General features: G+C 40.7%; 1 protein-coding gene across 1 annotated transcript in view; it reads right to left on the reverse strand.

The window, feature by feature from the left end:
- LOC132958274 (adhesion G protein-coupled receptor L3-like) overlaps nt 1-15,406 on the reverse strand; it is a 220,426-nt gene that overhangs the window by 59,647 nt on the left and 145,373 nt on the right. Inside the window, exons 8-11 of the mRNA XM_061031001.1 lie at nt 10,594-10,956; nt 7,357-7,460; nt 3,754-3,939; nt 1,460-1,498 (exon numbers count right to left, since the gene is read on the reverse strand). Coding sequence (XP_060886984.1) covers nt 1,460-1,498; nt 3,754-3,939; nt 7,357-7,460; nt 10,594-10,956 — 692 coding nt within the window. The remainder of the gene's footprint in view (nt 1-1,459; nt 1,499-3,753; nt 3,940-7,356; nt 7,461-10,593; nt 10,957-15,406) is intronic.

A 15,406-nucleotide genomic window follows, 5' to 3' on the forward strand; every position in this document is an offset into this window, starting at 1 on the left:
GATTCATGAGCTGTCCAACTTTATTACGACTTGCAACCTGGAACACAGCAGAATATTTTGACGGCACCTGAACGTCCCACCTTTGGCCTGAAATCAGAGGAAAATGTTTACCCTTTATTTAACTCAAAGCACTGCTAGTAAGACTGTAGTCTTGGTTAAACATAACCTTTTATTGAACACACTTTGGTTCTGATTCCTAACCAAAGACATGTTTTACTTTCTTAAAGTAAACAGCTTTTCTTCAAATCTGGGACTTGTAGTTCTCAGAACAATGAATAAGGTTGAAAACAGTGATATACATGTGGGCTAGTGAGATTCTATGACATCATCGGTCAACAATGGAAGTCTATCGGATGTATGATGTGTTTTCTTCCAGCCTCTGGCCTTCCTTCAGGCATCTCACATTTAAAAAAAAAAAAACCCATCTGCAAATATGAGCCGACTCTCAGCAGACACAAACACGCACACCACTTGGAAGTCATTTGCACAATCACATAACTATACATAGTTAAGTGCCTGCTGACGCTGCCTCAGAGGAATCAGACAGAATATGTGTTGCCTAACATGAAGCGCCACAGAGCGTACACACAAAACAACATCTGTCTCTAATGTGCAGCTTTACTGGAGTCATCCGTATGGAAGACGGGGATGTCAACTTCTTCCACGTTTCTCTTGTCAAGGCAGAAATGATTCTGATGACAGCTCAAATGTCACCCGAGGGCTGACAAAATCAGCCAGTGGCCCGAAAAATAGCTGACTGAAGCGATGGAGACCCCCCCCCCCCCCCTCTTTAAATTGGGACACATATGTATTATGCATCAGGGAGAGTTATAACATGCAATGACTTTGGCTGACTTAGTTGACTTGCTGGTATAATGAGGTCACTTCTTTTGGCCCTTAAGTATTTGCTGAGAAAAGTAGGAGTGCTTAACACGCCTGAGGGCTTCTTTTTTTTGACTGATGCTGTCCACTTATGCTCGCTGAAAAGTAGTGCTGATGGGGTGGTTTGAGGGAATATTTAAAATGATTGAGAAATCTGGGAAATCCACCCAGATGTTAGGCATTTTAAAGTTCAGAGATGTATATCCTCATGCTCAGCACATTAGAGAAAGAGGGAAGAATATTACAAAATACAGTGTTCATGCAGGGAGAATGATGAAACATGACTCAAACATTTAGGGACTACCACGCTGATCATATTAATGTGGATGCAACAGTTATGATGTGAAACTTGTGAAATTTGACCCTTTGATTTATTTTTAAAAATGTTAAGAAATGAATAAGTAGACTCACTTTAAAAACTACATCTCTGTGATTCAACTCTTTTCTAGTTCTTTGCAGGTCAAAAGGTCAAACTTCACATGGTTTGTTTGAAATGAAAATGACAGCAAAGTCGCTGCAAAAAAAGAAAGAAAAAAGGGTGGAATTGAAAGAGTGGGGGAAAATTTGATCCAAATACCTGAACATAAAACCGGCAAGAGCGCTCTCTTTTCTGTAGCTGCAACCCAAAGAGAATGCAAGAGTTAGAGGAAGGTCAACAACTCACAACGGCTCCACTTGAAGTACATTTCTGTTTGATGTAAAGATTTGACAGAATAAAGACAAAACAAGACACTCGCTTAACAAAATGAAAGGTAATGTTAATTATACTCTATCATGGGAAAACCGCAGAGACGCTCAAGTTCACAATAAGACAATACAAAAGAGACTAAAACTGTGACACTGTAATGGTAGTTCAAGGTGATCATTTTATCTTTTTCATTGGAGATATTCATGTGAGAACTAAGGACAGCTATTCACTCTTTGAGCCTGTGCCTACATTTAAGTTGAGTTAGCGTTAACAGAAATTTAGCATACCTGCTAAATGAAAGGCTCAAAGAAATACTGTGAGCACTGCAAGGAAAGGGAACATTTCTAATTGAATTCTGATAGCGAACAGAGCTAACAGCTAGCTCATAAAACCCTCTTGTTATAACAACAACAGCATTGGAATGCTGAGAGTAGGTAAGCGTTTATTCAACAAGTGCTCGAGTACTCTAGTAATATTAACCATCCGTAGTGTCCCTAAGTGTGTTTCCATGCTTTGCAAATCTCTTTTAAATTTCAGTGTCCTGACCCTTGGTAGAAATAGGGCTTGTATGTTAAATCCCATGCAGATGATTGCCAGAGCCACTTGCTTGACGGCACAGCCTGATCTTCTGGACGTGTCCCGTCTGTAAAGTTAGCCGACAAACCCTCTTGATCATAAATATGACACTGACGTCGCCGCTCTGCCAACTCGATCCTCTCATTGTCTGCCGGCTGAGGGCATTGAGCTTCACTATCAGAAGAATGATCTTCAATACTCTCATCAGCCCCTTTGAAGATTGTGTCAAATTGACTGAGCTCAAACATCAACCGCTGTGAGAGAAGGAATGCAACATTCTGCCGATTCGAGTTGTTATTGACAAAGCTGTGAGGCCCTTTTTTTTTCGTATAGACAAGAACAATGGTTTTTATATAAGACAGAGGATTCTATCATAGGTAAGCCTCTGACCTCTTAAAGAAATTATCCACGTTTTAAAAGGCTTTTTCATTCCCTCCGTCCAGATGTTTTTACCCCATTTCCCCTTCTTTACAAGAGAAACTTAAGACTACAACAGTTATCTCTACGGCAGCAGTGTCCCCTTACTTGAATGCTGTTCTTTTACGAGAAGCCTTCTTTTCAAGAGGCGTTATAAACTCTAGTTGCTCCTCAATGTGAATTTACTCATAGCGTTCCCTTCTGAGGCCCTTTGGCCATCTTTACTGCCTCCCCTCTCCATTGGAGGAAACTGGCACTAAAATCTCAATGGGGACATCTGTGTCTGTTGCGGGCAATGAAATAAAAATCCGTCTCGGGGAAAAAAAAAAAAAAGCTATCTGGGAACAGGTGTTCGTATTCCTCGACAAGTGAAGCCGCTCCAGCAAATTAACGAGCGACATTTTGGATTTCACTGATGTTTGCTTTTCTGTTGGCTGCTCAGCACACAGAAATTATTATTTTAGCTCGCTCCGCCTGAGTGCCCCGCGTCGCTCACCGCGGTGGATTGGGAAATAAATGCATTAGCTTCAGGTTCAGCTAAAATGAGAAACTGTGCACTCCCACAGCTCGGATCCCACCAGCTGAAATCTTAGCCTGTCCCATTAGTGGAAATCAAATGGTGCAAATTTTGTCCTTTTGACAAGCCTGCTATATTGATAACATCTTTTTGAACAAATCAAAGTGAAACTGATAGCATAAAACATGATCCTGGAGGTAGAGACGTGCTTGAGCGTCCACTGAAATTGGTATGTTTTTGAGTTCATCGGCCCCCGTCGGAAAATCATAGATATTATTTTATCTGACAGCACAGGGCCAAATGGCAGATCATTAAAAGAATACCTACTGTTCAGCTTTTGACTAAAGTTAAGTTCTCGAGAAAGTGGGCCTCCTATTTGGGGAATTTAGAAAGGTTAAGAAGCTTGAACAAAGTTTTTGTCTTAAAATGGACACTTCTGAGTCAAATTGCTCCCTTAAAACTTCCTTCATTTCTAGTCTCCTAAAAAGTCCACGGCTGATTTGAACAGTGCAGACAAGCGGGAGCATAGGTCACTACTCCTGCAGGTCATGTTTATCTGGACTGTCAGTTTGTCTGGATTTTCATTTTAAAGCAAAGCAGAAGTGAATAAAGGGCAGTTTTCATCATTTTTTTTTCTTTTTTTCTTTTTGAGGTTGCAGTTTTTTTGCTGTACCTTGTTGAGGCTCCGCGCGGCGCTGTCTTTGCCGCCCGGCGTGAGGTTCCTCAGCTGCACGTCGAGGAGATCCACCAGCTGAACCATGGCTTTCACCGTGAACGTGATGTCCCCTGCCTGAAGGTTACGCTTAGTTTGCTCCGCCAACTCTCTGGCAATGACGGCGGCTGTCTCTCCGGCTTTGAGCTGGGAAAGAGAAAGGGCGAAAACAAAGAACATTTAGGTTTTAAAAAAAACTTTTAAAAAATCTGAACTGGCCGATATATTTCCCAACAAAATCAAAACAGAACCTTCTCATCTTTGTTTGCAGGCAAATGAAGTTATTAACCTCAACTATTGAGGTTATATATATATATATATATAACAAAATGACCATAAAAAAATGTCTAGCCCCTCACAATGAATGCTGTTAAGCCTTTATATTGTCTCTTAAACTGCTTTTTTTTTTGCACACATATTTTGTGTTGTTGAGCTGTGGCTCAACTGAGTGTGCACTGGGGCCAATATTATATCCGGAAGCAATTATGAAATCAACTACAGAGGGGATTTCCCCAGATAGCTTTACACCTTTATGAAACTAACGGGAAGCCCTGCAGCTCGGGGGAGGCTGTACCATAAAGTCTATATATGTTGTACACAGAGGACAGATCCTGTTTGTTTTTCTGACGTTTGAAAGCTTGTAAAGTTTTTGTGGCGTTAGATTGGTTGATAAGTACAGCAATGCTTATATATATATATATATGTGAGTGTATAGTCTGTTGTTGTTTCCTGATTTAAGATAAGAACATGTTTAGCTTGCATCATCAGTACGTGGGATATCAGCTGGTTATTTGCAATTCTAGAAACCTTTTTCTCTTGTGAGTTTGATTTGAAGACATTCTGTTGAAAGTGGATTTGAGAAGGAGACAGATGTCTTCTGCCGGGATCATAAAGTGGTCAGGGTGTAAAAATGTGATCTCAAACGTGTTCGCTTATCCTTAAGGCATGATGCAATGTGAAGAGACATTCAAGCAAGAGGCTTTTAAATTTGAGAATGAGTCAACAGGAGACGTTAAAAAAACCACAGAGTAAATTCATATTTTATAGAATTAATTTAGCTAAAATTAGCTTTTTAAGCTATCTCCCTATAGCTGACAGCGTTAACCGTTTTGGTTCATGAAATCAACCGACAACAAATGTAATAACTTGTTTTCTCATCCTCCTCTATATCTAAAGTTGAACAATTATAACTTTATATTATTTAAACGATGGATGGACAGTTTCACATCATCATAAACTGCAAAAGATGAGAGAACAAAAAGACAGAAGTAGCAGCGTCAGGTACCTGAACCACTGCAGTTAATGCATCATGAAGACCAAACGGGTTGACCTAAGAACGTCTTGGAGCGGGACATCATGTCCATCGTCATTTTGTAAACGGCCTTTTACAGCAAAACATGTCAGCTTGTTTTTTTGTGAGCCAAGTAGACTCATTAAATGCGAGTGATTTGTTTCCCTTCATGTGGGACTTGAGATGAGCTGCCTCATTGTCGAACCATGATGAAAATGTTGATTAAAAAAAAGGTCTTCTTTTAAAACTGCCACTGAAACACTGATTAAGCAATGGTGAATCGCGTGGACCACAATAGTGTAATGGCTGAAAGTTTTGTTTTCAACAGCAATCAAAGATGACCTTGTCTTTTCTGCCATCCGGAAAAAACTTCTTAACATCTTGCGTTTGAGCTTCTGAGGCTTCTGTTTTTTTTTTTTTTTTTGGGCTAATGAGTCTCACCGCAAACCCTGAAAGGTCCATTTACATTACGTCTTTTGTAGTTTCAATCTCAAGCCAGCTCTCTCCATCTATTAGAGTGAAGAGCTGCCCCTTGATGTCAACTGTGTCCCACTTCTAAGTCTCTAATTGCCAGACATTTGAATAAACGTGCTGCATCCAACATCCATGCGTCTATATAAAATATATATATTGGCTTTTAAACACGGTGCATCCATACATATGTGTACACATTTGACACAAAAATATTTGCAGAAGTTGTCTACCCATAATGATAAACAGTGAATAACTAAGCTGTGCAGCCAACTTGATGAAAAGCATTGAGCCTCTTTGGTCTGATATTACAGTTCTTAGGTCAGCTACATTTAAGGTTTAACCAGTAGATGAAAGATGAACCCCAAAACACCTACTAAATCCCGCACATGCTCATCCCGGCTCCTGTAAGTTTATTAGTAAAGCCAATTATCTGGCCTAAATCAGTCTTCATAGAACGTTGAGCAGGGGAACGTGTGTTTGGAATTTGTTTTGCTCATTTTCTCAGCCCTGCTCTTGTCTCTTAATGAGAGGAGCTGACGACGCAGCTTAAGCAGCTCTACGGTAATGTCACCTCGTTCTCGTTTTGATTCTCCACGTCTTCCTTTCTCATTTTGTATACAGAACTATCTGGTAATGAGCAGCTTCACATATACAGGATATGCACGCTCTGGATATAAAATCACAAAGTGGCAGATTCTCTGACACGTTGATCTTCATTAAAGCCTTCCAGCCTCCAATACTTGTTTGACTTGCATATTCCACGTTCCTGTATATGTAAACATGAAATACTCTACATTACAGAACCAATGTTGCCGTTTTATGTTAGACAGGTTAACAGTAGACCCTTTAGTTAATTTCAAAACAGCAGCCTGTACATGAGCTTCACTGCACCTGATCATTTCTCTCCCTTCTATTTTGTTGCTGAGCTGCCATTCTCCATCCATATCTGCAAACCGCCGTTTGTTTAATGGGCCGAGCTCGACGCCGCTGAGTAGATCATAAGCATTATAACATGCACGCCTCAGGGTCCTCTGAGTTTAAGGGAGAACATTTTCTACATTGCCGGCAATTCATAATCCAGAACCCTGATCCTCACTTGCAGTTACCGTCTCCTCTTCTGATTTGATTCCACAGCAGATTCTGACCTAGGAAGCTTTGAATGGAGGCTTTGCATAATAACTTTAGCCACACAAATGGGCTCCTGCTTGAGGAGACTGGGATGCAAATAGCTGCTGTATCATATCTAAAAAGACAGACAGCGGTCTGGATGAGCTGTTACACAAAGCCGTCCATTAGTCTTTGGTGGTTTGGTATTGGTTTTCACTCTGCCCCCATTGAACCTCCCACACCAAGCCCACACACACACAAACAAACACAAGCGTAACACTTAAATTGAGTAAACCCTCCAGCTCATCTATTACATTAATTGAACAGTTCAAATGAGACTATGAAAAAAAAAAAGAGAAAACGCATGAAAACTAAAAGCCTCCGAGTCAATGGGAAATATAAACACCCTTGGTTTGCATTGTGTGCTGTGGCAAATGTTACTTAGAGCAGGCCAATAGTTCACACTGGTGTTTAGAACAACAAATGAACACATCAAAAATAACATTTAAAGTCAGTGCCAAAACCTTCAGGCCATCTTTAAGCCTTTTTTCTAATTGCTGTTTTTGTAAAAGAGAATTTGCACGGATTTCTTATCGGAAAAAGCAAATAAAAAAAAAGCACCCGTCAAAGCAAAACCAACTGGGATGTAACCGTGAGGTTTTTTGTTTTTTTTTCATCGTGCATTTCGGTACCTTCTGGCTGATGAGGTTGACCCATGGGGAGGTGCAGTTGCTGAAGTCAGGTCCTTGGGGGTCCCAGTATCCCTCTGGACCGACGCACATGTATGAAGCGACGCCTTAGGAGAGAGAAGACAAAAAATGACTGAGTGAGAAAAATAAATAGACTGTATATAAGTTTATGTAGCTCCTTGGTGGTAAGAGCGAAGCCTATTCCCCATATCTACACGGCAGGGAATGTCGTCCTAATATTGTACTGCTTAAGTCAAATAAATGTTTTCTCCTGACACTTGTTATCATCTCTCCGCTTCACAATGAAACGGCAACTGAATAGAAAGTCAAAAGAATATGGAGGGAAATTGGGCCTCATATCAAGGTTAAACAACATATTTGGGGAGACCTTCAGAGACCAACAGCTAGTACCAACAGTCAACCGCTTCCTGGCAAAGATGAGGTCTAGCGAATGCTAATCAAGCATGAAGTTGGCTAGAAATTCTCATATTCTCTATCATATCTTAACTGAACCCAAAAATAATGTTTTCTTGAAGCCACGGCCGTTAAGAACAGCTACAACACCACATCTAAATCTCTCCGGGGACAAGCCCACTCGCACATGTTTTCTCACTCCTCTGACCCCTTTTCCTCATTACAAACTGATGGACTGCACACCGATTTCAAGGTAATCTCAACTGTTGCCAAATCCCCAAAACTTGGCCAAGAAAAAAATAATAATCCATCCAAAGAAGCACAATTCTTAAGTGATTAAATTAATGGATGTAGAAAAATGTAATTGGATGGTTTTATCTCTTAGTGACTGGAATAAAGTTATTTCTATTTGAGGCCAGCCAAGCTCGCCCAGACAGCGTCTGTATTTGATCATTAAAAGTCAGACAGTGTCGGCATGTGTGTGTGACAGTTCAACTCTGGCATGAGAAAGAAAAAAAAGCTCCAAAATAGGTGCCAATTAAGTCGGCCATAGCTGAATTCATCAGGAAAGGTCAATTAAGCTGGTTTCGAGAAAAGTGTCTCCGCTGTCTGAGATGTGGTTGTGGGAATGACAGACTTTTTAATGCTCCATGTGGGTTTTTGTACGAATAAGCCTCCACACATTGGGTCAAATTAAACAGTGTGACAGTCGCCTGCTGAGTCTAATTATATGAATTTTAATTAACACATTCAATGTATTTATTCTGGGGACATACAGGATCAGCCCATAGTTTTTGTTGGCATGTTTCATTTGAAAATGACTCCAATGGACGTACTGTATTTCAAAACATACGTCTTTGACTTGTTCTTCAGCGTACCTCAAATAAACTGGCGTCTATATTCTCCCCGCTGACATCAGCAGGGCTACATGCTGACATTAAATCGCCCTTGCTTGTACTCAGATTGAGGGTGTGTGAGTGTATGAGTGTGTGTGTGTGCGAGGGTGAGACGACCAGCATTAACAGATATAAATTTTGATTGACATATAATTTCCTTCCCCGGTCCACCTTGGACAGCCTTATGTTTGATGGGTTTATAAGATAAGGGACTCTGCATTTCCGTCTATATTGAGAGGCAGGAGAAGGGGGCATGAAAGAGAGGGATTGAGGGGGGGAGAGGGGGGGGGGGAGAATGACAGCAAGTGAAGTGAGGTAGATGGAAGGGGGGAAAAGGGGGAGCCTGAGGAACTTTCAAAGTGTGGCAGAGGAAGCTCACGCAGCCGTGTTTCTGCTCGGCGGTGTCGTGTGAAGAGCGGTGGCTTTGAAGAGAGCACTGAAGGGGAGGGGGGGGGGGGGGGGGGGTGTATGTGTTGCTCTTATCTAGCCATATGACGGCTGTTAGTGAGGTCTCGAAGGGTGCTGGTGGTGCCCGCTAATGAAGGCTGAATGCATGTATGTGTGTGTGTGTGTGTGTGTGTGTGTGTGTGCTGATTGATGAAATGAACAGCTTCGAGCAAGAATCGAGGGTAAGATGTCACTCCCAAATCTAGGGTGACTTGCCCTGAAAAAAAAATGGTGAAAAGGAAGTTTCAGAACACTCTTTTCTGGTTTCCTCTTCTTTCTGGGTTTGTAATAATAAATTAGCACAAATAATTTGGTTTATTAATGCAACAACACTGTCTGACAGCTGAAAGCTACAAATAAAGGTTTCTAGGTTACATTTCGGTTAAGTTCAAGCTTCAGTTCTTCCCTCCTTATGCAAAACTCTATCCTCTGCGGTCGGGTCTTACTACAACACAAGCTGCTGCAAAATCAGCGCTGTGATACTTTTACAGTCAGAGATAAACCTCTTTAATATAAAGCACGAAACATCGATTGCTTAATGCAAACTTGACTTAACTCTCTCAGTATTGATGATAGTACAGAATTTGCAGAGAAAAAAAAGTGAAACAAAGCTGAACGGCTCTTTCAAAGAGTTCAACACTAAAGTGTGTAGTGTGTAGAGAGTGTGGTTGTGTTCTAGTGACTGTTTCAATACAGAGGCAATGCTAAGCTAGCTTTATGCTTGCATCAGTGAGTCAGGAATAATAGAGTGAGGACGGAGGACAAGAGGGAGCGAGTGCTGCAGGAGTGTAAACATAAACAAAAGCACACACCAGCGACCAACAGGCCGACATCAAGGCACAGAGTTTTGCAGTTGACTGTCTCCTAACAAGAGTTTTGACAACCTCACAGGGTGACGGGATGAAGAAACAACATATAGATTTAACCAGTAAAGTTTTGTCCAAGCAGGGGAGTGTGAGAGGTTTTGAAAAACAGCTCGTCATACATTGTTATACTTTACTGACCCAACAGTCACCTTAAAGATGTCGAGCTGCAACGACTACACATAAACAAGAGTAATCCAGGTGTGACTGGAGCGTGCTACCACCTCAAATAGGTCCAACTTTGATGCCAAAAATGGCAAAACACAAGGAACCAATCGTCTATTTTCTGCACCAAAAAGTCTGACTGGCCACATACAAAATGTTTCCCAATAGAAATGAGCACCCATTTATCCAATATGGGGTTTCCTTCCAAATGAAATCAATTTTTCCAAACCCCAATAGACCAAAAGCAAGGTGAAGTGTCCAACAATATAGTCCCCATGCAGTATGTGCTTGCACTCCAAACATGTGAGGACCCCTAACTTTTCCAAACAAGATGCCTAACCGAATAAAAATGTTGTCCCCTCTGACATACTTTATTATCTATTTGTTATCAATATGTGTGTTCCTAAATCTACTCTGGTTTATCCCATAGACTAAGTAAAGAAAATTCACATTACCTATGGTTCCAGGTGGACATGGCATCTTGGTTACCGTCCCCGGCTTGGTCTTGGGCCAGGAGATGTCCATCATCACCAAGGGGTTGCAGTACTCCACCCTGATGTTGGGAAGCTTGGAGGAAGGCGGTCCACCCTCATCATCATCATCATCATCATCTTTTGGAGCCAAACCCTCCACCACTGTCTGGACAGGGTTCGCCACCGTGGTGGTCGTCCGTGGGGCCATTGCAGTTGTAGAAGCTGGCATCCTGGTAGTGGTAGTCCTGCCTGTCGTGGTTGTCAGGGTAACAGTGGTGGGCCGAGTAGTGGTCCTTGTTGTCATTGTAGTTGTGTCCATGTAGACCATTATGGAGGAGGATGTTTCTGGTAAAAGAGAAAGACGGAACAACAATGAAACTATGGTTTGGCAAAATTCAAGGTCTGGAAGGAATATAGAAATTTAAGTTAAAAAAAAATGTTTTTCCACATTTTAACCATGTCTTGGTGATAGGGGATGGTATGAAAATACATAGAATTGGTTATTTTTTTTTCTCCTTTCGAAGTGACAATTTAAAAGAGGACAGCTTGCTGTGGATCAATTGGAAATGGCAGGTGTTCTTGCAGGGGCATGCATGGTGTCTAGTATTGGACCCCTACTAGCTATGCTATTACACTCACACCACATACACACTCTTACATCTGCGCAGTCTAAATAGAGCTGTTGATGAGGGCATATCTCTGCCAGTCAATAACAGGGTTGTTGTAGCTACATGCTATTTCTGGGTCAGCCGGGACAAACTAGGATACCTATTTCCTGGATGTGACTCTTCCCTGTGGTTACCCTCCAGGAGGTTCTTGCTAATGACGCTGTTTACCTGAGCTGTTGGGGACGAGGCCTATCATCACACCAACACTCACACATCAAATTAAGATGCACCAAATTCTAGCACTGTACTCCTGTTCTTCACACTACAAAATGATAAAAACCTCATGTACTCTCCACAATGAATCATACAATCAACCTTCCCCTGTGCCGCGGATTGGCAAACAGTGGCCCACAATTAATTTATCTGCAAGCTTTTATGAATGTGGTGACTTGGTTATGTCACAGAGGTTCAGATGACACAAGAGGCCTTCCTGATTTATCTTCATTAAATTGGAAAAACAGGCATTTATATAAAACTATGTTTTATGGCACATTTGTAATGCTCTTATTGGACAGTTAGATTGCTTTTTGCATAAAGATTGCTTAAAATGCTATACTGATATCTTAATATGTCATGAAGTCTTTAAAAGAGAACCTTTGTCATAAACACACACACAATCTGGAGCCTTTGCGAAAAAGCAATTTGGGAAGGCGTTGTTTCCGCCTAATGTGGAGATACAATCAAAATGACAGAAGTGACAAATGGTCCCAATCTCTGAATGAAAGGGGGAGCAAAACAAAATTTAATGAGGGTCAATTTAAGGATGGCAGGTGTAATGGACGTCACACTTTCAGGGAGAGCTTAGATAACAGACATCACTGCTGAAATCCAGTTCACTGAGTTTCAATTTGCAATCGGACGCGTTCTCTGAATGGCGAATTTGAAAGCGGTAATATCAGCCGGCATAAATTAGTGCCAGCGTTTGGGAATCGCATAGATGCCTTGGGGCTGTAATGACACAGACCAGACTACTATCAGCAGCAAATGCATTCAACGCTTAACAGCATTCAACAACAGCCAGGGTTGATTAAATAGGTTGCTGCCACAGCAAGAGTTCCAAGTTGATTGAGTACTTGTTTTCTCTTGCTAACAAAAGGATTTGTTGTTTTTTTAAGATCCGCAGGTACTGTGGACACTCCTGCGGAGGCACTCTATCAATGAGGTGGAACTATTACACAAATCTAATTGAATGGCAATGTGAACTAAAGGCAAACAGAGCCTGTTTTTTTAACTATCAAATAGCTAGTAAAGCAGGCTGTAGAATTCCAGATTTCTCTAAACAACAACAAATAAGCAAAGCACAGCCGAGTAAATGTTAAGAGAACATCAATAGAGCTTATGACTTAACACTGGGGCTCATTAATGCAAACACTGGCAGCCACTCACTCAAACACAAACCCTCATCAACCAACACAATCCGACACTAACACCCATCAACAGGCCTTTAAAAACCACATGAATACTCAAATAGGTATTTAACATTTCCGCAAGCCACCAAGATATCACCATTTACATTCTATAACCACCGTCAGGCATCATCATTAATCTGCACTGCAGCATCACGCTGAATCCTTCATCTGCATCATGTCCTTCAGCAGCAATGATCACGTTATTACGAGGAAGAAATACCTTCAAGGACACTAGTCTATTTATTATATTATTCATGATATGGCTTATGCATGTATCTGTATCTGAGCAGAAGTGATGATAAACTCAAAGAGGTCCCACCAACTATAAAGGTAAAAGGAAGTAGAAGGAAGAGTCGTCAATTTAAGTATAATTGAAATCAGCTGCTGGTGCTTAAACTGCTTATAGTAAAGGAGACCATTAGTGCACCCCATGGGAATCTGATGATGGAAATTCGCAGCACATATTAAGGTTAGAAGGGGTCACAGTGCACAAGCCAAGATAAGCTAGTAGCTTAAAAGATGTTCAGACGGGCGCATTAGGATAAGGGAATTTTTGTCCTGGTCAGGGTGGGAGATAGAGGAGTGATTCTGGCTGTGGCAGATTTTTGCTGAGTAATTGTGTTGCTTAAGGAACCAAAAAAAAATGCAGACTGATATGAGAAGGTAAACTGCACAGGGGCACGTGACACATCAAGCATAGTCATAGAGGTAGACATTGCATATAGAGCCATCATTTCATGTATAGCTTTAGATCAGATTAGTCACAGTAGCAGTGTCATCCATTGGCTTACTTTACTTTGAGATTTTATAGACAGATTCAAATGGCACTATTTACTAAACAATTTAAATTAATTCTGAAGTCATGAAGCAGATGCACTTTTCAATATATTAGCCACTCTAAACCTTCACTTTTTCAAAGGACATTGTAGGAAACTCACTGTTATTCTTAGTTTTTCTCTGCTATTTGTATCTCAGCAGTATCTCCCATTCCTCAGTATGGCACTGTTGCATTCTCAAACACCAGCTTTCCAATGTTTTGTATTGGATAGCAGCTGTGTTGCTATCACCATGCATCTGCGCTTTAATCCCACTGGCCTATAACCAATGTTTACACATTTCTGTATGACAAAGATCTGAGGCTGCCAGCTTTAAACTAATATTTGAAAAGTTTTTAAATGGTTCTTTCTGCTTTTCAAAACCAAGTTAAAAGTGAACACGACACGTCCCACAAAGACGCAATATTTGCTGCCACTGGATACTTTTCATATCTTGAGGGTCAGCAAAAGTTTAGCGGCCACATTTTTTTCCGCCATTTAAAAAAAATAATAATAATCTGAACAGCAAAAATGGTTTTAACCTTCCTCCTTAAGTCCTGAAATGTCGATCAACCACATAAAAACATGTGATAACAATGCCACGATTGATTCAGGAAATGTATAGTGAATTTTACATTCACTTTTCATCTGGTGTCATCTGTAACAAACCGCATCTAACACTGCTGCTAGTGCTAGTGCTAATGCTAGTACTCGGTTTATCAGTAGCAAAAGGAGAGAAAACATTTGTTCAAAAACAACCCTAAGATATCTAACAATATCCAATTCCTGAGGTATGCTAATAGAAGCTAACATTAGCCACCATGTGCTACTTGTAACAGCAAGTAGCACATCTCTCCAATGCCACATTGTCTAACTTTTAAGGGTTGTGATAATACCAAGTCAAATATCACTATCTCATTGAGAAAGATAATGAGATGAACTAAGCTTACCATGCCATTAATAAACAATAATACAAAGTTATCTTATGCCTGGTTAATGTTTGAGGTAATATAACACTATGGAGAAATACGGCCTGAGGAAATCGCCATAACAGCAGGAGGTTAATTCAAAGTCATATGGAACCATGGCTAGAATGTAATTCAATGCTTCCAGTTGATCCTGTTGAGCCCGGTGTTGAATTATTTTTCAACTCACTGCATGTTAAATACAGCTGCAAAGACACGCGCTAGAGATAGAGATCAGGAGTTAAAAGAAAGAAAAAAATGTCCTTGAGAAAACTTGTATATCTTTTCCATGAGGCGAGCACAAAAAAAAAAAAAAAAAGGAAAGCCAGCAGCACACAGCAGCCACAGTCTGCCGGCACTTTCGCCTTGGAGACAGCACAAGGACATTTTGTTTTGCTTTGCCAGCTTTCCCTTTCTATCCAAAAGGATAAAGAGAGGGGGAAAAAAAACCTGGGCTCAAGAACACCAACGATTTGAACAAGACTTTGGTATGCTTAGAGGGACCCGTGTGTGACCTTACAGGAAGATTTGAATGTTACATTGCTGAAAGTTTTATAAAATATCCCCACAGCTATTACAACCTCCATAGTGAAACCTCTACTGAAAAAACTATCTAGACTCCTGTGCGCTACAGGCCAATTTATAATCTACCCTTTCAAATTAAAATGTAAAATAAATTTGTTTTTAATCAACTACTTGTTAATTTAACTCATACAATATTTTATAAATACTCTGCCCTGCTCAAAGTAGTAAATTACATCAAAATGACTGTAGATAAAAACAATTTGGCAGTCCTCCTTTTTTTTTTTTTAGACCTCAGTGCAGCATTAGACACATTTGACCATCAAATCAACAGACTGGAGAGATGGGTGGGTCTTTGACCATGTGTTAGACTGGTCTTGTCTTTTTAACAGACAGTTTTACATCAGTTTGTACAG

Source organism: Labrus mixtus, chromosome 23 (genome assembly GCF_963584025.1).
Source record: "Labrus mixtus chromosome 23, fLabMix1.1, whole genome shotgun sequence".
Classification (NCBI taxonomy): domain Eukaryota; kingdom Metazoa; phylum Chordata; class Actinopteri; order Labriformes; family Labridae; genus Labrus; species Labrus mixtus.